Source organism: Ambystoma mexicanum, chromosome 13, assembly GCF_040938575.1.
Source record: "Ambystoma mexicanum isolate Mex_15411 chromosome 13, UKY_AmexF1_1, whole genome shotgun sequence".
NCBI classification, from domain to species: domain Eukaryota; kingdom Metazoa; phylum Chordata; class Amphibia; order Caudata; family Ambystomatidae; genus Ambystoma; species Ambystoma mexicanum.
Window position 1 is genome coordinate 232,495,594 of NC_090938.1, and position 25,640 is coordinate 232,521,233.

At 46.6% G+C, this 25,640-nt stretch overlaps 1 protein-coding gene across 1 annotated transcript in view; it reads left to right on the forward strand.

The window, feature by feature from the left end:
* Window positions 1-25,640, forward strand: part of KLHL12 (kelch like family member 12) — a 1,608,338-nt gene that overhangs the window by 1,204,230 nt on the left and 378,468 nt on the right. The window contains exon 9 of the mRNA XM_069633689.1: window positions 16,355-16,513. Coding sequence (XP_069489790.1) covers window positions 16,355-16,513 — 159 coding nt within the window. The remainder of the gene's footprint in view (window positions 1-16,354; window positions 16,514-25,640) is intronic.

Genomic DNA, 25,640 nt, shown 5'->3' on the forward strand with positions numbered 1-25,640 from the left:
TACTTACCTTAAGCCTGTGTGATTTCTGTAAAGCTTTGGGGTGTTTTCTGGGATTGAGAGTCCTCTCATCCAGCTCACCCAGGCCCACTGCTGGAATCATCCTAGGGTGTCTTCTCTGAAGCCTCTGGAACCTAACTAACTTTAAATTGAACTAGTCTTCCACAGGAACTCTGACTTTTGCCTGCAACCGTATCCTATCTCACACTGCCTACAGCTGGCACCTAGACCACCAGGGTCCCTCTTCTGCCTCTGAGTGAACTCATGCAATAGACTAGGGAAGGACTGCATAAGTAAAGGATTCTGTCTTGAAAAGTATAACAAGTGTTTAAAAGTGCTTGCCTTCGAAAGAGTTAGTTGGTAACTGCAACTCTGAGAGTGAACAGTTACAAAAGTTCTTACTTACCCTGAATGTGTTTTTTGCCAATCTGAAAAGTGTATATATAAGGTGAATTTACTCACCTGTGAACATTGGTTGTGCCTCATTCCCAAAAGTAATGCTGTTGGCTTCACTAACTATTTCTTTCAGATAATAGGTGTATATGTTACCCAACTGGGTCTTGCTTCCTCTGACTTGCAGTATAGCCTGTTTACAATAGGTCTGCCTTAGGTTTTACCTACCTACAATAACATTGAGTCATTCATAAACTGTAACATTGGGGTTTGCTTTCCCTGGTTTGTTTTATACATATGCTAAAACAGTCTTGGTTCTATACATACCTTTAACTTGCCGATAGCTCCTTTTAAAAGTACATAGGTTTTACTTACCTTGAGTTAGCTGTGTGCCATCGTAAAATAAGTTAGTTATTGCTTACCTCAGTCTGGGTTCCACTGATCTCAAAAGCAACTGTAATAGGATATTACAATCTTAAGTTTTACCTGCCTAGAATAGCTATATGCCCTTCTTAAAAAGTGTTCTTTAGGTGTAGCTGACCTTGGTCTGCCTGGTGCAATCCTAAATCAGTGTAGAGTTCTTGCTTAGCTAAGCTGAAAAGCAACTGTAATTGAATTTCACATGAATTTCACAATTGAATCACATGTTGTGCATATGGTCCGACATCCAGTGGTAACCGCGGAGTATTGCATCTTGTCTTTCGGGAACCGAAAGGGGACGTCCGCATAGGCGTGTCTGTAACACTATCCCTATCGTGACATGTGTAGTACCCAAAATCCCTCACGCTACGAGGTCCCTAAGATTGTTTTTTTCCTCCCAGATAACTGGTCGCCCTATAGCGGAGCTCTTACTAGAGACATTGTTTATCTTTACCGAATTGTCGGTTTTTTCCCCGTTAAGTCACTTCGCCAATAACTACATCTTCGACGAAGACTACGGGGGAATCGTCTACGGCGCCTAAGATCCGGCGACCGGATTGACCACGTGGTCGGGCCCTCTGGCCGGCCTATACAGTAGGGAGAGTGGGGTTGGGGTGGCCATATTGTTTAGTATGTCTTTCCTCTTTTCCCCTCTTCCCTTGTGGTCTGGTCATCCTTCTGTTTTGCTATGGAAAGGACTCCTTTTACATTCTGCCCTAAGTGTAGGGTCCGATATCCTTGGAAGGACGAACATCGGATGTGTAACGCCTGTCTCTGCCTAGAGCATGACGAGAAGCGGTGTGCGGCGTGCAAACTCCTTCGGCCCAAGACCCTTAAGTGCCTGTCCCTGACCCTTCCAGGCTCAACTCTGCTCTTGCTATAGGGACCACATCCGGTGACAGGGGTGTACAAACGCATCGCACTAAGCACACAACCCCTACAACAATTTCGACGTCGAAAAAGGCGAAAGCGCCAACAGGGCCGCCAAAATCTTCGCCGGTTCCCTCGGATCATTCTGATCCAAAGCCTTCCCTGCATTCGCAGCAGCGTATTGCAACTGGGCAATCAAGACAAACCAAGGGCGCTACTCCAAAACCTGCACACATCAAAAGTCGAGAGTCCGACACTTCGCGTTCCAAGGCCTCAGAAGGCCTGATAACCACAGCTAGGCCTCTACCCGGAAACCTGACCACTAGTCCTCCTGGTGGAGCGGACAGGATTCCTACTGGCGACAAATCATTGGAGCCTCTATCGAAGATTCGGCGACTATCCAAAGCAGCATCGTAAGAATCGCAGCGGCGGTGGGCCTTATTCCGGTCCCGCCAAAGGTTATGGGTCAATCCGCAGAAAAGTTTTCAGCGGATTGGATTCCTTGATTCCGATGAGGTTTACGTAGATCGTCAAGAGCCTCTCTCCGACACCCTTAGAGGTTCCCGCCGACGTCACAGTGCGGATAACGCCCCTTCTCCTCATGCAGCCCGTTTAGGTCCTCTAAATGGACTACAGAAATATTTGAGGGTTGTATGGATCGACTGGAACGTCTTATCAGTTCTTCTGGTCAGCCGCCCCCGAAGAAGGCTCGGATAGACCATAACACCCAAATTCAAGTAGATCAGTCTCAGGTTTCCCAACAAGAAGATGTGATCCCTATGGATACTTATAGAGACATCTATAATGAGGAAGAACAAGCTTCTTTTTATCAAACTATGAGGAGGATCAACAGGATACGACGGACAGTTGTCCGTCGAAGGAATCCCAGCAGGAAGGTCAAGACCCGGGGACACAGCAAGATCAGGATTCTGATATTTTGTGCCTAGACTCTCCTCCGTCCACCCCGGCTCGTCAAGCCTCCCCTGTGGATGACCAAATGGCTTTCAACTCCATGTTGAAAAAAGCAGCAGAATTATTCAAAATTGCCACTCAAGAAGCTGTAACAGAGCAGGATTTCGTGGAGGATATCATTAAGGAAAAACCTCCGGCGAGTGAATCCATCCCCCTCCTTAACTCTGTAAGAGACGGGTAGCTCCCTCATTGGTCACGCCTGCTCAAACATGGGCAGTGAACCCGAGAGTCGAAAAATTATTTCGACATTCTCCTACCGACCCTCTGTATATCAAAGGGCACGCCATCCCAGACTCACTGGTAGCGACTACCATCCGGAAGAGGGCAGGGGTACCCCTTGCCACGGGAGAATCACCACCGGACAAAGTCGAAAAGGTTATATGCTCTAGGCAAACGTGTCACATCAGCAGCTGCATACACCATTCGGGTTGCTAATAATACTACGTTATTAGCAAGCTATGCTGATGCCCAATGGAACTTACCTCAAGAAGCCCTCCAGGAGGTTCCTGAACCCGCCAGCACAAAGCTTCTCGCCATTGTTTCGGAGGGAAGACTGGTTAACCAGAATGTGCTGAAGAACACCCTGGACACTGCAGAAACAGCAGGCAGGTCTCTTGCACAAGGTACTCTTCTCAAAAGACACGCATAGCTGCGTACATCGGGGTTCAGACCTGAGACTCAGGCTTCCCTCATTGATAAACCCATTGAAGAGACTAACCTCTTCGGGAAAGCAGTGGATGAAGCGTTGGAGACGGCCAAGGAGGAGCACAAGACTATAAGGTCTTTGCACCAGATTACACAGAAACCCTCCTCCCAGAGGGGTAATAATTCTCAGCGGTCCTTTCGAGGACAAACCCATGCCGGTCAGAACAACTACGGCACGGGTAACTCGAACACGAATCAAGCATCCGGAAGCCCTACTTTTACTACCCCTCAAGGGGTCAGAAACACGGCAAAGGTAGGGGCAGAGGCCCCAATCTCAGAGGAGCCACAGCCTCTGGTCAGAAATGACCACCAAGTCCAGGTCCCCTGCCTCCCCGGTCGGGGGGCGATTAACATCTTTCCTCAGAACATGGGAGGGGATAACTTCAGACCAGTGGGTCTTAAAGACGGTCACCCACGGTTATTGCGTGGAATTCGCCCGACCTCCACAGTTCAGACCGCCGCGCTCACCACGCCTTTCACCGGACCATCTGGAGATCCTGATACAAGAGGTGGAAGCACTGCTGGGAAAGGGCGCCATAGAAGCCGTCCCTATTCAGGTAAACGACGGTATTTATTCAGTGCAGTTCCTTGTACCCAAAAAGGATCTCACCATGCGTCCTTTTCTAGATCTGCACCCAGCAAACAAGTTTATAAAACCCCAGAAGTTTGGCATGGTTACACTGCAGGAGGTGATCCCATTGCTGAAGCAGGGGGACTTCATGGCAACATTGGACATGAAAGATGCATAATTTCATATTTCAATGTTGCCAGCGCACAGAAAATATCTAAGGTTCATGATACAGGACAAACACTACCAATTCAAGGTACTCCCCTTCGGCATTGCCTCAGCGCCAAGGGTGTTTACCGAAGTCCTGGCAGTGACAGCAGCACACCTGCGCAGGCTATCAGTACCAGTTTACCCTTACCTCGATGACTGACTCATTACGGGGGACTCGTTCGACGCTTGTTTTTTGAACACCCGAAAAACAGTAGATCTCCTCTTCAGCCTGGGTTTTTCAATCAACGAAAAGAAATCCAGCTTATTCCCCAGCCAAGTAAAACAATTTCTGGGAGCGCTAATCCGGATGCAAGACGGCCTTGTCTTCCCCTCTAGCGAGAGGGTTCAGAACATGCTCTCTCAGATTCCTCAAGATGTAGCCATTCGGGAGGTGACGGTACGCAAGGCCATGCGTGTGCTAGGGATGATGGCGTCATGTATATACTTGGTTCCCCACGTGCGGCTGCGCATGCGTCCCATGCAAGAGTGGCTCAACAGCCAGTGGTGTCAGGCCAGCGGACAATGGGAGGATCTGTTAGTTGTCTCGCCAGCCCTCGTTCTCTCTCTGCAGTGGTGGTCAAGAGAAAACCTCTTGAAGGGGAAAACCTTCACCACCCCTGCAGTAGAAGCCACTCTCACGACAGACGCATCTCTCACGGTGTCGGGGGGGGCTCACCTGCTTCAGCAGACAGTACACGGAGTGTGGTCCCCTCAAGTAGCGTCTAACCATATAAACTTACTGGAGCTACTAGCGGTGTTTAAAGCATTGAAAGCCTATCAGGTGCAACTGCAAGGGAGGACAGTGCTGATCCTAACCGACAGCACTACAGCAATGTATTACCTGAACAAACAGGGGGGCAGTCACTCTCCAGGGCTATCGAAGCTGTCCCAAAACATTTGGATATGGCTCTCAAACACAGGATGTTTTTGTTGTCGCAACATGTTCCAGGGGAACTCAATCTTCTGGCAGATGTACTCAGCAGAGATTTTCCTCTGCCAGAAGAATACGATCGACGTGTTCGCTACTCAGGAGAACGCCCAATGCCAAGACTAAGCCTCCAGGTACCCCCAGAACCGATCCAAGGGGAACGGTCTCTGGATAACTTGGTCGGGGAGATTTGTCTACGCTTCGCCCCCCCCCCCTTGACTCCCCTTCTCAACAAGATAGTGGACAAGATGCACCAGGAACCAGTTACCATGATTCTGGTGGCCCCCCTGTGGGCCCGCCAACCCTGGTTCGCTCACCTGATGGAAATGTCCCTCTCCCCACCAGTCAAGCTGCCCTGCCCGTACAACATGTTGTTTCAGGACAGGGGGGAGACCCTACACCCATGCCCTCAAACTCTGAATTTAGAAGCCTGGACCTGCAACTCCCTCAGAGATGCATGGACATACTCGGGGAAGCGAGAAAGCCTAATACATGTTATTGCTATGCCAGCAAATGGAAACGTTTTGTCATCTGGTGCAATTCCAAGGGCGTCAAATCCCATCGATTGCTCACCCTCACACATTGTGTTGTATCTAACTCACCTGTTAGATTCGGGGTTAATTCCCTAAAGGTTCATCTGGCTGCTCTGTCGGCCTACACCACTTCACAGCAAAAAGTATTGTGGTGGAAGATACCAGTAATTGAAGCCTTTATGGAAGGGGTTAAGAGGATTTATCCTCCAAGCTCTCATCCAGCCCCTGGATGGGATCTGAATGGTTTTAACCAGGCTCATGGGAGCTCCCTTCGGGCCTATGCATAAAGCAAGTCTGAAAGATCTGACTTATAGCCTTCCTAGCGGCTATCACTTCTATCAGAAGGGTTGGCGAACTACAGGCTCTTTCTGTTTTAGATCCCTTTGTTACAGGCCACAAAGATAAGGTAGTTCTGCGCGCACATCCCAGGTTTGCGCCGAAATTCATTTCGAAGTTCCATGTGAATCAGTCAATCGAACTACCCACTTTCTTCCAGAACCCTACTAACATGGCCGAAAGAAGCCTTCACACACTAGACGTGCGCAGGGCAGTCATGTTTTACCTGGAAAGAACTAAACCACTGAGGAAGACTAAAAAATTATTCGTTTCAGTGGCAGCTGGTAGAGAAGGGGATCCTGTCTCTAAATCAGCTATCTCAAGGTGGATTGTCAAATGCATCACACTGTTACACTCTTGCGAAGAGAGAACTGCCCTTCAAGCCTAGAGCACATTCTACTCGAGGCACTGGGGCATCCATAGCATTCATTGCAAATGTTCCCCTTGAGTCCATTTGCAAAGCGGCAACCTGGAGTTCTGTACACACCTTTTACAAAACACTATTGCCTAGACACTCATTCTAGGTCTGATTCTCAGGTGGGACAAGCAGTACCAAGACATATTTTCTCTACTGTTCCTTCTCACAACCCACCTCCAACTCTGGGTACTACTCGCTAGTCTATGCACAGCATCTGATTCTAAGCAGATTAACAAGCATCAGAAGACATGCATTACTCACCTATTCAGAAAAGTATCCTGGTAACAGGGTTTGTTGATTGTGTGATTTCTTTTCCGAGTAGCGCTGCATAACTGACGGGGTCTACTACCCTTGTATTACTGAAAGTAATTAGAAAGTAACTCATGGTTTTACTCCCCATAAATGTGTGTGCCCTATACTAAATGTGTTTGATAAGGTCTGACTTAGCTAGAAACACTAAAAACAAGGGGGGGGTTCTGGGAGTCCCTCTACCGGCTCGAACACGGCCCACTGACCTGTTCATGGGTGGATGGCCTCCGGGAGAGTTTCAACTAAGTTTTTAGCTCACTTTCCCTTTTACAAAGGAGAAATATCCTTGCATATCAGTCTTTGTCCTGCCCAGGGGCAGTCCCTCACCAAAATGCTAGGTGCGCACTCGTGGAAAAGTACAGTGGTTAAGTGCCGCTTGGCCGCGAGGATCCTATCTGCATCTTGCTCCCAACTTTGCTGCTTTCACTATTGTGGATTTGGACCAAGGGGGACTGCTCGAGCAGACTGGACCTTTAACAAAGGTGTACATTGCATTAACGTGCTATCAACATTCTTAAAGACGTGTTACAGCTGTTTCCTCTCATTCCAGATTGTTGCTTGTACAAGTCCTGCCTTCCTTTTGAAATGACTGGTGCCTTTGCATATTACGAGTTTGCACGCGCGTGTGCTCGTGGGAAAGTACCGTGGTTAAGTGCTGCTTGGCCGCAAAGCCAGCGTTAAGCGGGCTCTTAAGACTTGTGGTGCCTTTCACTGTTCCTGTTGCTGCTTGGTATTTTGTGTGAGGTATAAGGTCTTTGTGTTTGTGAGTTGCTGAATAATTGGTACATGTTTTACATACAGGCTGTACCACTTGTACCACACATGTCAATATGTCAATCACCTTGCAGTATGCCAAATACTGTACGTGATGCAACATTCAGGCCGGGGCCTATAAACCCACATCCCTTTGCGGCTTTCAGATCATTGCCTCATATTCAGGGGCAACCCATGGATACATACAATGTTCCTGCATCGGCGGGCTGTGCTTTGGCGGTATGTTGTGATAATCCACCCATGGGAGCCCCGCCTGACACGCAACTGCTTTCTGATCAATCTATTTTACAATCTCCTGCATCCAGACAGTTGCTGCCTGTGCTGGAAGATCAGGTGTCCTCTGAGCACCAGTCCTCTCCGTGTCATGGCGATCCAGATCTATCCATTTTCGGGAGACAGTGCGAGTCGCCTATTTCCATCATTAGTGCACACACTATTCAGCGGGGAAGAGGCTCAGCGATTTCATCGACCTTTACACCTTCTGTTTCTTATGTGCATTGAACCCTGCGCCGATCTAGACCTACTGTGAATGAGGAAGCTTTACAATCAGCAACACCCATGATCGAGTTAGCCTTAACAGCAATTAACACCAAGCTCTTTGAAAGTTTAGATGCCAAAGTCTCCAGGCAAGTGGCACAGATTGATCAGTTGTCTCAATGGCTAGAAATTCACTGTAACAGGCCTTCCTCAGCAAAGCAGGCCATATCCAAGGAAAGAGTTCTGACATTAGACACAGACCCCATCATAAACATAAGTTCTTCTCCTTTGAAGGCGGCAATGCCGCCTTCTGTTTTGCCGATATTTTCTGGCATCATTTGACCCGTCCAACCTTGGGTCGAACAAGTGGAGTCGGAGATAAATTATTCCTGGTCAAGCGTGCCAAACATCATGATGGAACCTGAGCTGGCCAAAGAAGTCACTCCTGTTTGCTCACGTAGCCAGAGCAAAGTGCATGAGCCGTATTCAAGGAAAACCAAAAAAGGTCCTTGTACATTTGTTAAAGAAGCAAAACATATAGCGGCCTCCAGATTGTCTAAAAATACATTGAGTTCCTTTTTCCAAGCTATAAAGATCAATAAACAGAAGGACATCATCTCTAAACAACTTGCTCAAAGACTCTTGGAAAAGAGTACTGGCCAATCCCAGAGTTGCCACATCCCGAAGATGGGGTTGTGGCTTCTAAATCACTGCTCACTTATCCTCCACTAAATGACTTAGTAAATGAAATACATCGAGCGGAAAAAAGCATGCCAACTAAAATCTTAAATAAAACATCTGAAGCTGAAATTAAGGTCAAGGAGAGCATGGTCCTAACAAGTGAGGTTGGAAAGTCGCCCAAATAGTCTCTTGATGGAGCATTTGAGGAAAGCTGTTGATAGCTATTTGTCTCAGCGCCTACTAATGTTGCCAGTGGAGAAAGCCCCTCAAGCATCTCAATTGTTATTGCCTCCGTGGCCTTGGCCACTTACAAATGGTGCCCCAGAGCAGATTGGCGCCGCCCGTGGCCAGTTTACAAACACTAGGGTCTCTTATGATCCACAGCTTGACTGTTCTAACAATGCGAGTCGCCCTGTAAAAATGAACAGCCAACAATCAAATTCTGAGATGAAAGCCCCCTCGCCCCCATTTTGTTTCACGACATACCCAGCAGGCCCACTCTAGTTGCCATTCTCTGATTATGAAATGTAGAAAGTAGAAAGAGCCCTTTCAAGACGTATGATCTCAATAGGCGGAGTGTACTTAATATATTTGGTGACCTGGTGGAGCTTGAAGACATTACTTCTCGAGACATTGAGCCGATTGAAATCCTCTCTGACACACTGTTCGGTAGTAAGATTATAGATACTGTCTGGTGTTGTCCTGAATACAATCTGGAAGGCCAAAGGGAGACTATTTGAGATGGGCTTCTTGATTGCTCAGTGTTAGGAAAGATTTCATAATTGTAGGTAATTTTCCCTCCATGTGGCAACCCCCAAACTTTTTGCTGTTGTTTTACACCCTGATCTAGACTTTGCCAGAGAAGCGCAGCCTTCCGCAGCACTCCTCTGGGTTTTCGCTCAATTCTTATGGGGAAACTGATATCCCCTTAAAACAGTCAGTACTGGGAGACTTCTTTTCCCTTAGTCCTTTCCACATGTTGCAGCTTTTGTGCAACATGAAACAAGAGTGCACCGTAACTTACATTACCGCGCTCTTGGGTCTCTATTCATTCCAAAGGCCCTAGAAACTATCGCTGGACTTATTATTAACTGTGCAAGTGTATCACGGACGGGACTGGTGGCAGCTATCGTTTCTCTTGTGTTTTGAACCCTTTCTTTGCCATGTATCCGCGCTTACCGCGTTTGGCACGAATAGGTGGCCTGGCTCCCAAAATGGCCATGCCACAAGGTTCTTTGTCCTGTCCGCTGACCGTCTTGCCCCTTCACCTTCCTCCAGGTCGAGCCGACCCGGGGCAGTCCTTATTTGGTCATGCGCTTTCCCGCAAAACACAACGCTTTCACTGGCTTCTGCATGCCTTCTGTGTGCCTCCAGGATGTGGGCTGGGATGTCTGTTCCCAATACACATCCTGGGTGTCAGAGAGTCCAGAGTGTCCTGAATGCCTGGGACCACTGTGGTCCGTGATAGGTCCACGTATGGTGTGAGTGTTTGTGAGCAGATCTCCCATTGGGCCCTCTCCGTTTTGGCGCGAAGGAAACTTTGGATAAGAGGAGGCTGAAAACACCACTACCATGTCGATCTCCTGAGTTCACACCAAACAAGGGATACGGAGCCAAGTATCCTGCAACAAGAAGCTGAGTCGAGGAACCGCTGGTGACCCACTGAAGGTTTGGCACCCTGAACTGCTGTCGTCCTACGAGACCCCTCTGCATCTGATCGTCCTAGAAGGTCTGCGAAGGCGCTTCGACCCATTGGAATAGTGGGATCAACTATTCCTGGCACCTTCATCAAACCCTGCAAGTAAGCCTCTTCAGAAGTGTCCCTGGGCCAACCAGTGGGCTGACCAGTTTACGCAGGACGCTTTACTCTGTCACCGCCGCCGTTTCGGGGAAGCCCTCGAAACTTGGTTTACTGCTTGCTCTGCGTCCACGGCACCCTCACACCGAATTTCGTACACTTGGCATTCCCAGGTCTGAAGTAAGACGAGTGTGCCCGGACCAGAGTAAACGCGGTTGCCGTGTTGCCCTGCTGTGGTAACAACCTGTGCACGTCCGCTGCATTTGGGACACCCTCGACCCTGCATCCTGCTACGCAGAATCCACACGGTGTCAAGACGTCCTGATCATCACAGCTGAACCTGCCAGCAACGTGAACTGAACTGGAGAAGTCTGGGTCTGCCTGCGTCGGGGACCGGTGAGTAGTCCATACCCCAACCGGTGGCCCCTCACGCAGGAGCCCATTTCTTTTCTACCGCTGTTGCGACATAGCAACTCTCTCCCGCACTCTCACCCTGCCTCTGCCCACAAGTGGAGGCCTTGCTTGAGTAGTGGGGACTTGTTCTGCATCGCTTCATTCACCTTCCTGAACTGCCTGATATCCTCGAAGAGGCCCTCTTTTGTCCATTGGCACCAGCGCATCCAGGTACTTTTGAGCATAAGGCTCCTCTCTTCGTAGGGCTCGGACTTCCTCCTAGTTAGGTGTATTTCAGATGTCGAACTGGGTCCAATGATTACTTGCACTACCTGTTTTCCTCCCCATCTAGGTGGTCTACATATTACGTGCTCCTAACTCCTTAGACCCCTCGGTCTTGTATATATATTGTATTGATTGTGATGTGTCGGTTTACTTTAGTATTATTGCGATTCTTTGCTATGGTCGATGTTACAAAGGCCTTGTAATAAATGTGTCTATAATTTTAATATAACACCTGCCTGGAGTAATTTGTAAGTGTCCTTGCTTTGTGTGCTCATTGAGGTCTTTCCGTCACCCTCACCCCTCTTGAGACTTAGTCTTGACTGCCGCCCTCGCTACCCTGATTGGTCTGGCTTGTCCAGAGGTTACCCTGTTCCAAGAAACTAGGCTGTCCTTCTGAACCTTGGCCCCTCCAGGCCTGAGTTCAGAAATCCATTTTAACCCTCCGGATCCTGCTCGGATGGTTGCGAGAGTAGAGCATCAAAATCCAATAGCGACTGAGGGTGCAGCAACTAAGAGTGGTGTGCACTCCAATGTCCCTCACCCGACTTAACCATCAGTTCAGTCACTGCACTCCTCTTTTACGGTTGCAAGTTGGAACAGACAAGGGCATTCCCATCTTCAATCCTCAATTCGTAGTCTCCCCTTTGCTTTTGATGTCATAGCTCTGTGGAGACATGGCTTACACATACACCTTCCTGGATAATTATGAAGTGTTATTGCTCCCGGCTATTGCTGGTGTTAAGGGTAGACCATCGTCGTGACTGCTGGCGGGGGTTAACATGAGTCATGGGTTTTCTATTACACAGTGAGCTCCTTTATACAATTAACTAAAATTGTTTGTCCCCAGCATAAGATCGCTTTTATTAACATATACCGAAACCCCATCGGCCTAGTGGATGAGGCATTTTATTCAGGACTAGAGAGACTCTTTGATTTGGTGTCAATGTCCCCAGATATAACAGACATGACATGATAGTAGTGGGGGACATTAACTTGGATTGCCTTACTTGCAAGTCAAAACGTAAATTACAGGAGGTTAATAAATGGACTACCTTTATGACAGAGAGAAATTTCCATATGGTAAATGGTACAGTAGAGTGAGATATTCCAGCGCAGCCCACATGGCAACAGGATTCAGTGACCAGCATTATTGACTACATATATGTAGACTTAAATTTGGTTGTGAAAGTACAAGCTTTTGAAGTTATTTCTCAAGTGCATAGTGACCATAATCAGCTTGCATTCAAAATCAACTGGATTTCTGCACCAATCCATAAGCACTGGATGCATCAACAGTTGGTGGTCAATAATGCGAAATCACGTCACCGGTGGACCACGCCTAAATTGACTGAACCTAACAGACCAATTGACTTTAATGTCGGGCGTCTAGCCCCGGATCAATACCCAAATCTCCTCTTACCATTTAAGAGCACGATCATGTGTGCTGGTCGACCGAAGACCAAACACATGCATGCATTTGACCTTGAAATCAAGGCAAAAAAAACAGAATACCGAAGAGAGAAAAAATTGATCGTTCTCTCAAATAAACACTCATGGATTCAGCTTTTGAAATCTGCAAAATGCAGATATCACAATTGGATCCGAGGACAGAAAGCCCATATATTGCAAAATGACAGTGTGAAAATGCTGAGTTATAGCCAGTAAAAATTCGGCAGAGACGTGGCCTCTATTCAATCATTGCTCACATCAATTACAACCAATGGCCCAATCTCATAGTGTTTCCGAACAGCAGTGGGTTGATCATTACACTAACCTATATGCTGATGCCGATTTTGAGAGTCTCGTATATGTCCCACACTCCTTGACAATTTGGTCAGTGGAGTGTTTGCAGGCGATTATCGAAGACTTTATCAAAAAGGCAAGTTCCCCTAGAGCTGCTGGCCCAGATGGGCTTAGCAATGTGATGTTTAAATCTAATTCACATTTTGGGCCCTGATTCTAGATAAGATCTTTCAACAGGAGCTGCTGTTGCTTGCTATTCCGTCTTCCTGGAAGACGTCCTAATTGTGCCGATTTTTACAAAAAAGGAGATCATACTCAGCCGCAAAATTATCGGCCAGTTGCGTTATTAGATGCTCCAGGTAAATGTTTTGCAAAATTGATTTTGTGTGATTTCAATGCTTGGACAAAAACTGTCAATTGCGCGATCCTCGCGAGACTGTGTTTCTCGAAGGCATGGACACAAATATAAATCTTTTTTGCCTGAACTCCATAAAGATACAATGCCAGACATTAAAACAACTTGTATGCTTTGCGTTCGTGGACCTCCACGCCGCATTTGATTCCATATCGTGCACACTCCTCTTGTCAAAATTAAATCGAGCCAACTGTCCGTCGACATTGCAAGATATCATTTACGTGTTACATTCACAAACATCAATACGTATTCAATTGACTTTTGATGGGCTTTTGCCGACTCCTATTAACACTGCGCGGGGCCTTAAGCAAGGTTGTCTGCTTGCCTCTGCAGTTTTTAATTTTTTCATATATGATGTCAGGCAGACCTTTATGACAGTGGCCTCAGATTCACTAAGATTTAATGGCATTCCCATCAAAACTTTAATGTATGCCGATGATTTGGTACTCATTTCAAAAGCCCCAATAGGCCTGCAAAAGGTACTTTTGGCTTCCAACAACTACATTGAATTAAATCAATTAAAAGTGAACACAAACAAAACCCAAATTGTAATTATTTCGGCCAATAAGACTAGTTGCAAACATTTTGTGTGGCTGATTAACAAAACAAAATTACTAATAGTTCCAAAATACACATATTTGGGAATGATATTTAAGGGCACTGTCATTGCTAAAGTCAATTTAGAGTCTGTGGAACACAAATAAGATACAGCTATCTCGCAAACTAAATTTAATTTACAGCAAATTCACGCTAAAACCAGCTCTAATATATTGGAACCAAAAAGCAACACCTTGTATATTATATGGACTCGAAACCCAACCAATTTAGTCAAATCATTTGTTAGATAGACTTGAGGTGAAATCTTGGAGATCAATCCTCCACCTACCACAGTGTATACCTGGGTCATGGTTGCAATACGAACTAGGTTTGGTATCCCTCCATGCCCTCTATTACTGATGGCTATGTGCCCTGTTTCGCAAATGTTTGATTTCGACATCTGCCAATGATATTTTGAAAATATTGCCAACCTATGTATTTTCTTTAAATCATGTTTTTGTACAAAATTGGTTGAAGGAGGTCTATATGCTTCTTGCAAAATCGGATGTTACCATTGAGACGTTAATTTCTAATCCAGACAAAGATAAGGACATGATATACTGTGATGACTGGATTGATACCTGATATCAATGTTTACGTTACAAGTATGATTGCCCTCAGAGGTTCCAGTACAAACATGTTGGGACCATGGAATCATATCTTCTTAAATTCCCATCTCCACAAACACGCTCTGCCATCTTACGAGTGCACTTTAACCTTTGACCCACAAGAGACATCCAGGCCAGGCGTAAATTGATACCTAGTGATATGAACTTGTGTTGCTTTTGTTTAAATCGAGACTCTGAAGAGTCACTTGAACATTTAATATCATGTTGCCCAGCTTTGATTGGAGTGCGTATGAAGTATTTTGCCCGATTTGTGCCTATGTGGGATCTTTAGATCTTGTCCAACGGTGATCATTTAATGTTTCCATACAAATAGCGACTGTAAATTGTCTAACTTCCTTGAAATTGGTTTCGTAATATAGGTTATTTATGCTGAGATGCTATCATATGATGATTTTCATGTAATGATTCTTTTATTGTGATTAATTTTTTTTTGTACACCAATTTTACTTTTATGCCGTGATCTAATTTTTCTTTTCTTCTGTATTTGGATACTGAAAAGCTGATTCATTTCAGCTAAACCAATAAAAAAAGAAAAATGCTATGCAATTTTCCTCTGAACAAGAGTACCACTGCAAAGACTGATATGCAGATGGCCATTTCTCCTCTGTGAAAGGGACAGTGAGCTAAAGACCTGGTTGAGATTCTCCCGAGGGCCAACCACCCAAGAACAGGTCAATGGGCTGTGTTTGTGCCAGTAGAGAGACTCCCAGATCCCCCCGCCCCTTCTTTTACCTAGAAGTAGTTCGTTTTCTAAATCAGGTCTATGCTTTGGTCTCTTTACTTTATAGTGTGTTTTTATAATATGTTTATATGATCTGTGATAGTACTTATTTCCCCAAAGATGTATCTCTGCCTTCTTGTATTTAAATAAAGTCTTTATTTTTACAATACATAGTGTTTCAGTGTTTCTTTGAACCATATTTGGACTGTAGTTTCTTTGTACTGATTCTACAGCCCTCTATCCCTCCTAAGATGAGCCTGGCTAATCTATCTACGCTACCGTATACTCAGGTGGTACAGTTCAAGAGTGGAGTCTTGTACCGTTTTAGTTGAATGTTCTTACTAAGCTAGTTGGACTTCAGAAAAACTTTCCTAAAAGCAGGATTAACCTTGAAATTAATCAAATTGAGCAGGTGGCGTTTACATAAACTTTTCAAATGGAAAAGGCCTGTGTCAGCATGTAATCGTGGGAGTGGGCAGTACAGTTGGTAGGTGCACATTACAATAGAGGGAAGTGCAGAATCAAAGTTATGTTGAAAGCTTATTTTAGCAAAACAAATGCGATGTCGGAGGTTAAGATTCATTCTAAACCTTCGAGCCATCACTTTTGTTTAGCTGAACTCTACACACGTGGGATGCAGGTCCTGTACCTGCTGGGTCTAGAGAACCAAGATGCACCTCACTGATAGCGCTCAGACTCTGAAACATGTCTTGATTGCTTATGTCTCATGCAATAGGGATGTGACCTAACAGTTGGGGTTGGACCAAGCCTTATTTGCATATCATATTTCCCCTTTCTGTAATGGCTTGGCAGGTTAAAATCAGTGGTCAGCAGCGTTGCCTAGAGCAATGCCAGAGGTTAAGATTCATGATAAACCTTCCAGCCATCGCCTCTTTGTTTTATTTTTTATTTTTTTGCCAAAGGTTTATTTTCCTGTCAAAGTGGCTAAAGAAAAACAGAGTTATTCCTATTTAGCAATTCGAGAGCAAACCATGCTGATCTAAAAATGCTTTATCTTGCTACGAAAGATCCTAATGACAGCTGACGTTTTAATAGGCTGAATGTCCATTGTATCTGGTTTGTTTGGTTCATTATCTGTTCAAGCAGGTGTCTGGGAAAGCTTACTGCTGGTACGCGTGTGTGGTTTCTGTTTCTGATTTTTCAAACCTTTGCATCTTGTAGAGATGATCTATGTGTCCGGGGGCTTTGATGGCAGCAGACGCCATACCAGCATGGAGCGCTACGATCCTAACATTGACCAATGGAGTATGCTGGGGGACATGCAGACTGCAAGAGAAGGAGCAGGCCTTGTGGTCGCCAATGGTGTCATTTATTGCCTCGGTAAGTGCTTTTGTTGTGCACTAGGATGCTGTTCCTTAAGCAATATTGTCAGTGTCATCAAGTTCTAAATTTCCCCTGAAACTAGATGGCAGGACTTGCTGCCAACTTAGTTAAGATTTCGAGACGAGTCTGATTATTTCGAAAATGCTTCCATCTCGAAACTCCTTTTGTGCCCCTCAATTTCATGGCAATTGTTTCTTTTTTGCCCTTTTTTTTTCAAACAGTAGCTTTTACCTGATGTATCGCTCACCTCACCCTTGCATCCCTCCCCTCGCTTTTCGACCTCATTTTTTTCTTTAAAGGCCATGCCTAAGAACCCATACATTCCTTTTATATGCCTTCTTTTTCTGAATGGTGTGCTCGTAATGGTGGTCTTGCAATGCTGTTGGAGTAGGTTTCCATCTTTGTGCGAATTTCTCTCCACCTGTGAGTCCCCCAGCACTTTTTGCTGGCTCTTTTACTCTGATCATGGAGACCCTTTTTTTACCTCTTTTTGGTATTTATTTTCGAAATCCTGTTTCCTCCAATTTTAAAGGCATCTACAATTTACTAAAGCAGCACACAGCACTTCCTGTACAGTGCTGCTGGAAGCTTCTATAGCTTCCCTGTGATTGTTTTTACTGTACTTGGCAAACTCTTAGTTACCAAGGCAGGGAGATACTTGTTATCCTAACTGTGTTTTATTTTGCAATATCAGCACACCCCACCTTATGTGGAGTGCTATCGGGGATCCAATGTAGCCCTTTTCTGGACTCTCCAGTAATGTTTTATATACTGTGACAGGCCTATCTGTTTAGGCTAGTGGCATTGTACCTTTTACAACATTTTTGTGAACTTTCATCGCAGGCTGTCTTCGCAGCTGCAGTAGGGGACACAAGGGACACCATTTGCCCAAAATGTTGCCTTTACTTTTTTAAGCCCTAAACAAGGTGGCCTGCCCTTTCTTAAGTCGTCTTCTACCCTGCTAGGTGGGGGGAGGGTCCTCTTAGCCCCTTGTCTTCGCTCGGCTTCCCTTGGAAAGCCTACAAGGACCTTTAAAGTGACTGGCAGGACAGGAAATGGGGGACGTAAACCTAATCTTAATTTGTCCTGCAGTGTGCCTTATAGAAAACCAGTTCAGACTGGGAGACTGGCTGTCCCCATCAGACAGAGCATTGTGAGTGTGCACAGCGTGTTTCAATTATTTTTTATAATTAAAGTCCAGACTTGGCCTTGGCTAGTCGGTTTGTGTGTGTGGGGTGCAGCCCACTAATTGGTGCCACCATGCTAGGCTACTAGAAAATAGAAGGGACCTAAGCTAATTAGCCTTCGGTGTGGGCTGCCCACTCTATTTCCCACGCTGGATTTCCTTAAAGGTGATTGAAGGGTAAAAGAAACTTGTAAGTTGGTGTTTCAAATACAAACAGTTTTGTAATACATGGTGATTTTCAAGTTCTGGTGTTTTAATTCAATTACATTAAAGTGCAGATGCGAAAGAAGATGCCAATGCATTTTGGACTAAAAAGCATCCTTCATAAGGGCCTCATTTCCACACCTGATCCAAAATTCATCAATCGTTATTGAAATGTTACCCAAAAAATAATAAATAAATAAAAGCAAAAAAACATTGTATGCAGCATTGCAACAGTAATATTCATGTGGTGGTCAGCAATACAGGTCAGTCGAAGTTACAATTGAATTTGATCAAGTGTTATAACCCGTGGTGAGGTGAACAATTAGTTTTGGAGTATGAAAATTCATAAATGAATGGCCACAGGACAGACAAGTACAGCACATAACAAATAAAAGAACATGTAGGAGAACATAAAGAAAAACATACATGAAAACCTCAGGTCACTTTGCTTGCTTCATTACATTTGGTCTCATTAAAACCTCTAACAATAACATGCATTCTATAATTCCACATGTGATGTCAGTTGATTAAGCCATCTTGATGCCATACCTCTCATACCAATAGTGTACATATTACTGTTGCAATGCTGCGTACAATGTTTTTTGCTTTTTTTTTGTGTGGACACATGTCAAGAACGATTGAACTTTGGATCAGGTGTGGAAATTAGGCCCTGATGAAGGACGCTTTTTAGTCCGAAATGCATTGGCTTTTTTTGCAGCTGTAATTGAATTAAAACCCCAGAACTTGAAAATTACCATGAATAAAAAACTTTTTTTATTTGATACACCAATTTACACGTTTTTTACAGTTCAATCACCTTTAAGCACACCCAGCGTGGGACATAGGGTATGCAGCCCACACCAAAGGCTCTTCTATTTTCTTGTCCCCATTAGACAGCCATCCCCAAGTTTGAATGGTGCATGGAATACGATTGGGGCACTCGGCCAAGGTTTCTTGCATAAATCCAGAGGTCCTGCAGCTGAAACCCAGAGTCGACCACTGCAACAGAATAACCTGAAGAAGAAGAATGGACGACGCCAGCAACTTCAGCGACTGCCAGCGCCTACTGAGTAAAACTTCTGCTGCTCTGACCTACACTTCCTCCCTTAGACTGGTGGGCTCAACGAGTGCCAGGATGAATAGCATTAGTACCATCCCTTGAAGAGCTGCGACCTCCACGGCCCGCAATTCGCCAATTCCCATGGGACCTTAGCTGCATCGCTGTGCATAGTCTCCTGAACCCTGATTTCGAAGGGATTGTGTCCTCCGACGTATTCCTCATCTTAGATCTTAGATATCTCCTTCCAGCTCTGCTGGCCTCGGAAAAAATTTTCTCTAGAGGGCGCTGCGCGTTGACGTCCTGCGAGTCGATGTCCCTCGACAGCCGCCGTATCGACGTCGACGTCATCCTGCCTATAAAGGCCGCGCACAGCGTCCTTTGCTCAGTTCTGTTTTTCTGCGCTTACTCAGTGCCTCGGAATACCGTTGCTCAGTTCTTGTCAGATTAATCCTATTTACCTCGAGTTATTCGATCCGTACTCGATGGCTTCCTCGTCGGAACCGACAACTCCTCGATCCGGCTTCAAAAAATGCCGAGATTGTGGAAAAAAGATGTCACTGACTGACCCTCACAGAGTTTGTCTGTGGTGTTTGGGAGCTGAACACCATTGTTCGGAGTGCGAGGACTGTATGTCCATGACAGCTAAGGCCCTGAAGGAGCGTAGGGGGAAGCTGGAGAAAGGTAAGACTTTTAAAGCTTCTTCTTCGTCGACGAAGTCGAGACACTCGTCTCCTCGTCACCATTCACGCTCCAGGTCTCGGAGTGTCCCATCACTCCTCGAGATCGAAGCACTCGAAGAGGAGACGTCGAAGATCCCCTTCTCCGTCTTCCTCTTCCTCTGTTTCGCCAAAAAGAATCCCTTGCCCCACGAAACATAGTTCCCGGGCTGAATGGGAGGTATTCCGCAAAAATATGATGAGCGTCTTCGAGAAAGCGGCCTCGACCCCCTCGAAGACTGCCGAGAGCAATGCTCTGGTCGAAAGACCCGAAGGTCAAAAACGCTGCGAGTCGCAGTACCCGGCGAAGGAAACCTCTCGAGCGCGTCTCGAACCCTCGAGTAGGACTATGACCTCCAAACCTTCCTCGAAGGTGCCGTCGATGAGGGTTCTGTCGACGCCGAGGTCGGTGTCTTCGACGCCGTTGTCGAAGGGACCTTCGACACACGGGTCTGTCGACTCGACGCCAGCTTCGACACCAGCGTCGACGCCAAGAAAAGTCACGGTCACGACACACCCAGTGACTATCCCCAGGTCCTCGATGACGATGGCTTCGAGATTGTCGAGTAGAATCCCAATTCTGTCGAGGTCATCGAGGCCTCCGCCTTTGTTTTCGACGCCACGCTCGAAGCCTTCGGCGTCGACGACATCGATGTTTTCGAGGCCGATAATGACAAGTTCGGCACCCTCTGCCTTGGAAATGGGATTTACTCCCTTTATGAGTTCAGAACAATTGAGAACTATGTCCTCAATTTTGGAAGAGGGTGAATTGTCTGAACAGGAAGACGCATTTGAGTTGCAGGGACCTGTAACCCCAATTAGAGAGGAATTTTCCTCAGAAGAACGCAGGTTAAAGGATCTTCATGATTCCTTACATGAGGCAAGTGGGTTAGACACTTCCCCTGAGGTGGAGTTTGCTAGGCCAGACCCGGGGGAGCATGCTGAAACCCCCTATAGAGCCTTAATGGCCAGGATCACAGAGTTTATGGGGTGGTCTGCACCTTCACAATCTTTCCAACAAGATGACCTCACTGATATTCTTGATAAAGGCTCACAGGAGGATCCTGTGGTGCCTTTCCATAAAGCTCTTCAGAGGAAGATTATGACGAACTGGGAAACCCCAGATGTCGTCCCGGCAGTAAATAAAAGACTTTCTACAAAATACAGGGTATCCTCTACAGACCCAGAGTTTTTGTCAAAACACCCATCCCCAGAAAGTCTGGTGGTACAGGCAGCATCTTCTACCGATGTCAAGACGGCTTATCCTACCGTCCCACAGGACAGGGACGATAAAAAATATGATGCTATGGCAAAGAAAGTTTTTTCGGCATGTAGCATGGCGTTAAAATCTGTGAATGCTACTTGCACCCTTGCTAGATTCAGCCATACACTTTGGGAGTGTGCTTCTACAGCGGCTGACTGCATCCCGGAGGGAGAAGAAAGGGATGCGTTCCTGAATATCCTACAGGACGGTAAAGACGCTATGTGCGAATCCCGCCAGACGGGCATTGATTCGGCTGACAGTATCAGCAGAGCAATGGCGGCAAGTACAACAACCAGGAGATTTGCTTGGTTGAGAAAGTCTGGTTTTGCCCCAGATGTGCAAGCCAGGCTCTTGAACATGCCATTCGATGGCTCTTCTTTGTTTGGGAAAAAGGCGGATGACAGTTTAGAAAAACTGCAAACTTCAAAAGCAGCAGCAAAATCCCTAGGCGCTGCAATCCGTCAGACACCTTTTCGTCCCACAGGAACCTCTGCGAGAGGCAAGTCCTTTCGCTTCTACTTCGCATTCGGAAGAGGTAGAGGACGACCGGCTCAAAGGGGACAAAGAAGAACTACCCAAGGTGGACGGGGTAGATATTCAAAGGCCGCAGCAACAGCAGGTGCCTCTTTACCATCGGCATCTGCATCAGCCGCCCCAAAACCACTCTGAGGACTTCCCTCACAGGACACCTGTAGGAGGCAGGTTGACTCAACATCTGGCGGAATGGCAGGCTATCACGTCAGATGCTTGGGCATTGGAAACAGTTGCCCAAGGTTACTGCCTGCCTCTCCTATGCATACCTCAGAGTCATCCACCGGGGATCAGCTCTCAGAAAGCTCCAGATCCGCTCCTCTTGCAGGAAATTTTGGACCTGCTAGAGAAAGGTGCCATAGAACCGGTACCTGTAGCGGAGAGGAACAAGGGCTGGTACTCCCCTTACTTTCTCATTCCAAAGAAAGACGGAGGACTGAGACCCATCTTGGACTTGCGAGAATTGAACAAATTCCTCAGAAAAGACAAATTCAAGATGGTCACTCTTTCTCAGATCCTCCAGGCCTTTCAGTTCCAGGACTGGTTGGTATCTCTGGACCTTCAGGACGCTTATTTCCATGTGCCTATCCATCTCAAACACAGGAAATACCTGAGGTTCGCAACTGGCAACTCTCACTATCAATTTCGAGTGCTGCCATTTGGGCTGACCTCCGCCCCAAGGGTCTTCACCAAGTTAATGTCGGTAGTGGCGGCAAGTCTAAGGAGGGAAGGGATTCATGTCTACCCCTACCTGGACGATTGGTTGATCAGGGCTGTCTCTTCGGAACAAGCTCAGATCCAACTAAATCACGTGTGCCACTCCCTTCACAGACTGGGCTTCTCCCTCAATTTAAAGAAGTCACAAATGATACCATCGCAGAGACTCCAGTTCATAGGAGCGATCCTGGACACTTCCCTGGGAAAAGCCTCGCCACCAGAGGTGAGGGCTCAAGATATTCTACAGATGGTTACCAAGTTTTCAAAATGCCCAACGTCTCCCAGCCTTCGACTTTTTGAGGTTGCTAGGCCTCATGGCATCCTGCATTTTCCTAGTGCCAGAGGCTCGCCTGAGAATGAGATCCCTCCAGTGGGCACTGAGGACTCAGTGGTCACAATTCTCAGGGAGAATGACAGATCTTCTTCAGGTTCCCGAAAGGGTGGCTCGAGACCTTCAGTGGTGGGCCTGTCAGGAGAACATTCTGAAAGGAGAACATTTTTGGCAACCCTGGCCGGAGATAACAGTAGTCACGGATGCCTCACTCACGGGGTGGGGACCCCACGCCAACGACTTGACCATCAGCGGTCGTTGGTCTCCATCGGAGTCCAGACTACATATCAACCTGTTAGAGCTGAGAGCCATCAGACTTGCGCTGAAGGCGTTCCTGCCAGCTGTACAAGGGAAAAACGTCCTGATAATGACGGACAACACAGTGGCCATGCATTACAAAAGAGGAGGCGTAGGATCACTACCCCTGTGCAGAGAGGCGATGCAGCTCTGGTTTTGGGCAATACAAGAAGGAATATCTCTATCGGCAGTTCACCTAGCCGGAGAGAAGAACTTGACAGCGGACGCTCTGAGCAGGCAGAGCACAGTCTCCCATGAGTGGGAACTAGCTCAGGAAGTCCTTCAAGAGATCTTCGCCCTTTGGGGAACCCCTCAGGTGGATCTGTTCGCCACCAGCGTCAACAGGAAATGCGATCTGTTCTGCTCAAGGGAATTTCCCCCGAGAGGAGCTCTGGGAGACGCGTTCATAGTGGACTGGGAGTTTCCGCTTCTGTACGCGTTCCCACCGGTCCCTGTCATTCCTCAAATGATCAGGAGGTTGAGAAGATTCCGGAGAACCATGATCCTAACAGCCCCGGATTGGGCCAGGAGAACGTGGTACCCGGACCTTCTAGACTTGTCCATCTGCCCTCCAATTCGACTTCCACTCAGAGAGAACCTACTCTCACAGAAGGGAGGTCAGGTTCTCCATCCAGACATCAAAACCCTCAACCTTCACGCTTGGCTTCTGAAAGGTTGAGGTACAAGGATTGGGACCTCCCTGATGATGTTATGGAGGTGTTGCTTTCGGCAAGGAGGCCAGCAACAAAGTCATTATACCGCTGCCGTTGGAAAAGATTTTGCAGCTGGTGTAGAGAACAGAATATCGACCCTTTTTCATGTGGTACACCAATGGTTTTGTCCTTCCTTCTATATTTGTCGAATTCAGGCCTTCAAGTTGGCACCATTAAGAGCTATCTCGCAGCGCTATCCATCTTTAAGCGCACTGCGGAAGAACCATCCTATTTCAAATTACCCTTGATAATACCGTTTCTAAAGGGGTTAACCAATGTTTATCCCCCAAGACCATTCCAAGTTCCCCTATGGGATTTAAACTTAGTACTAACTTTCCTGAATGGCACACCTTTCGAACCACTCCATTCTTGTTCGTTAAGATTCCTTACCCTTAAAACTGTTTTATTAATAGCACTTACATCTGCTAGAAGGGTGAGCGAATTACAAGCTCTTTCTTGTAAACCCCCTCACACAATATTTCACAAAGACAAAGTTGTCCTGCAAGTGAAGCCTAATTTCCTCCCAAAGGTGGTTTCTGAATTCCATATCACTCAGAAGATTACCCTACCATCTTTCTATCCTCCTCCTCACCCGGGGAAAGAGGAAGAGAGGTTACACAGGCTAGACCCTAGAAGGGCTTTAGGTTTTTACATTAGTAGACTAGCCAGGATAAGACAGGCAGACCAGCTGTTTGTAGGTTACGCAGGTCACAAGCTGGGGTTACCAATAACTAAGCAGACCATTTCCAGATGGATCATTCTAGCCATTCTGGAATGTTATAAACTGGCATGGAAAGAGCCCCCTCAAAACCTTAGGGCTTATTCGACCAGAGGTATTGCAGCTTCATCGGCCCTCAAAAGAGGCGTGCCGGTTAAAGACATCTGTGCGGCCGCTACATGGTCGTCTGTCCATACCTTTACACGTTTTTACAATTTGGATTCCTCCTCCAGTCAAGAGACTAGGTTTGGAAGGGCTGTACTGCATTCTATTCATCAATAGAAGACAGCGTGAAGTCAGTACTCCCTCCTCCAATAATAGAATACTGCTAAGGGAGCCTATCTAAGATGAGGAATACATCGGAGGACACAATCCCTTCGAAGAACAAGTTACCTCTTACCTTGTAACGTTCTTTCGACGGGATGTTCCTCCGACATATTCCTCATCGGCCCTCCCATCCATCCCCGCAGTTCTACTTCCCGTGTTGTTGCAGCTTACGCTCCTTCAGGGTGATTAGTCTAGTCCAGAAAGTATTATTGTGGGTTACAAAACGGAACTGAGCAACGGATGCTGCGCGCAGCCTTTATAGGCAGGATGACGTCGACGTTGATACGGCGGCTGTCGAGGGACATCGACTCGGAGGACGTCGACTCTCAGCGCCCTCTAGAGAAAAAAATTCCGAGGCCAGCAGAGCTGGAAGGAGATATCTAAGATCTAAGATGAGGAATACGTCGGAGGAACATCCCGTCGAAAGAACGTTACAAGGTAAGAAGTAACTTGTTCTTCTGCCTGAAACTTTGTGTGCATACTTCTTAGCCTGCAGTGACTTGCTCCAGCTCCCAAAGTTCCCCTCACCCAAGACAAGGACTGAGAAGAGTCACCCGCCGCAACAACCGTCCTTCGACCAAGCCTGAAAAAGATGCCAACAAGCCAGTACCGAGAAAATCCTTTGCTGGGTGTTCATCTGCATGCGAGCTGCACTGAAGTCACTTTCTTCTGTCGTCAAGACCGAGAAACCAGTGACCGGGTCTGCTGTTGCTTCTCCAGTTGAATCGTCCTGCAGCAATAATTTCTTCAGCTAAAGGTACTGTCCTACCCCAGGTACAAGGTACCTGTGGGTCTTTGCTTGACCCTGTGATTCTCACAGCTGCAGATCCCTCCCTTAGGACACTGGTCCTTGGGCAAACCTACAATGGAACAACCCAATTCCCTTGCCTCTATAAAACTAACTCCATTTAGCTGCAATACTGGAAGAGACTCCTATTGGACTTTGCCACACTGAACCCTTTACCTAGCTTTCCCGCTCCACCCCTATCCCCTGCTGGCCCAGTGACCGAGCTGAACACTGAGACACACAAATGAGATAGGGTTGGACTCATTAAGACAG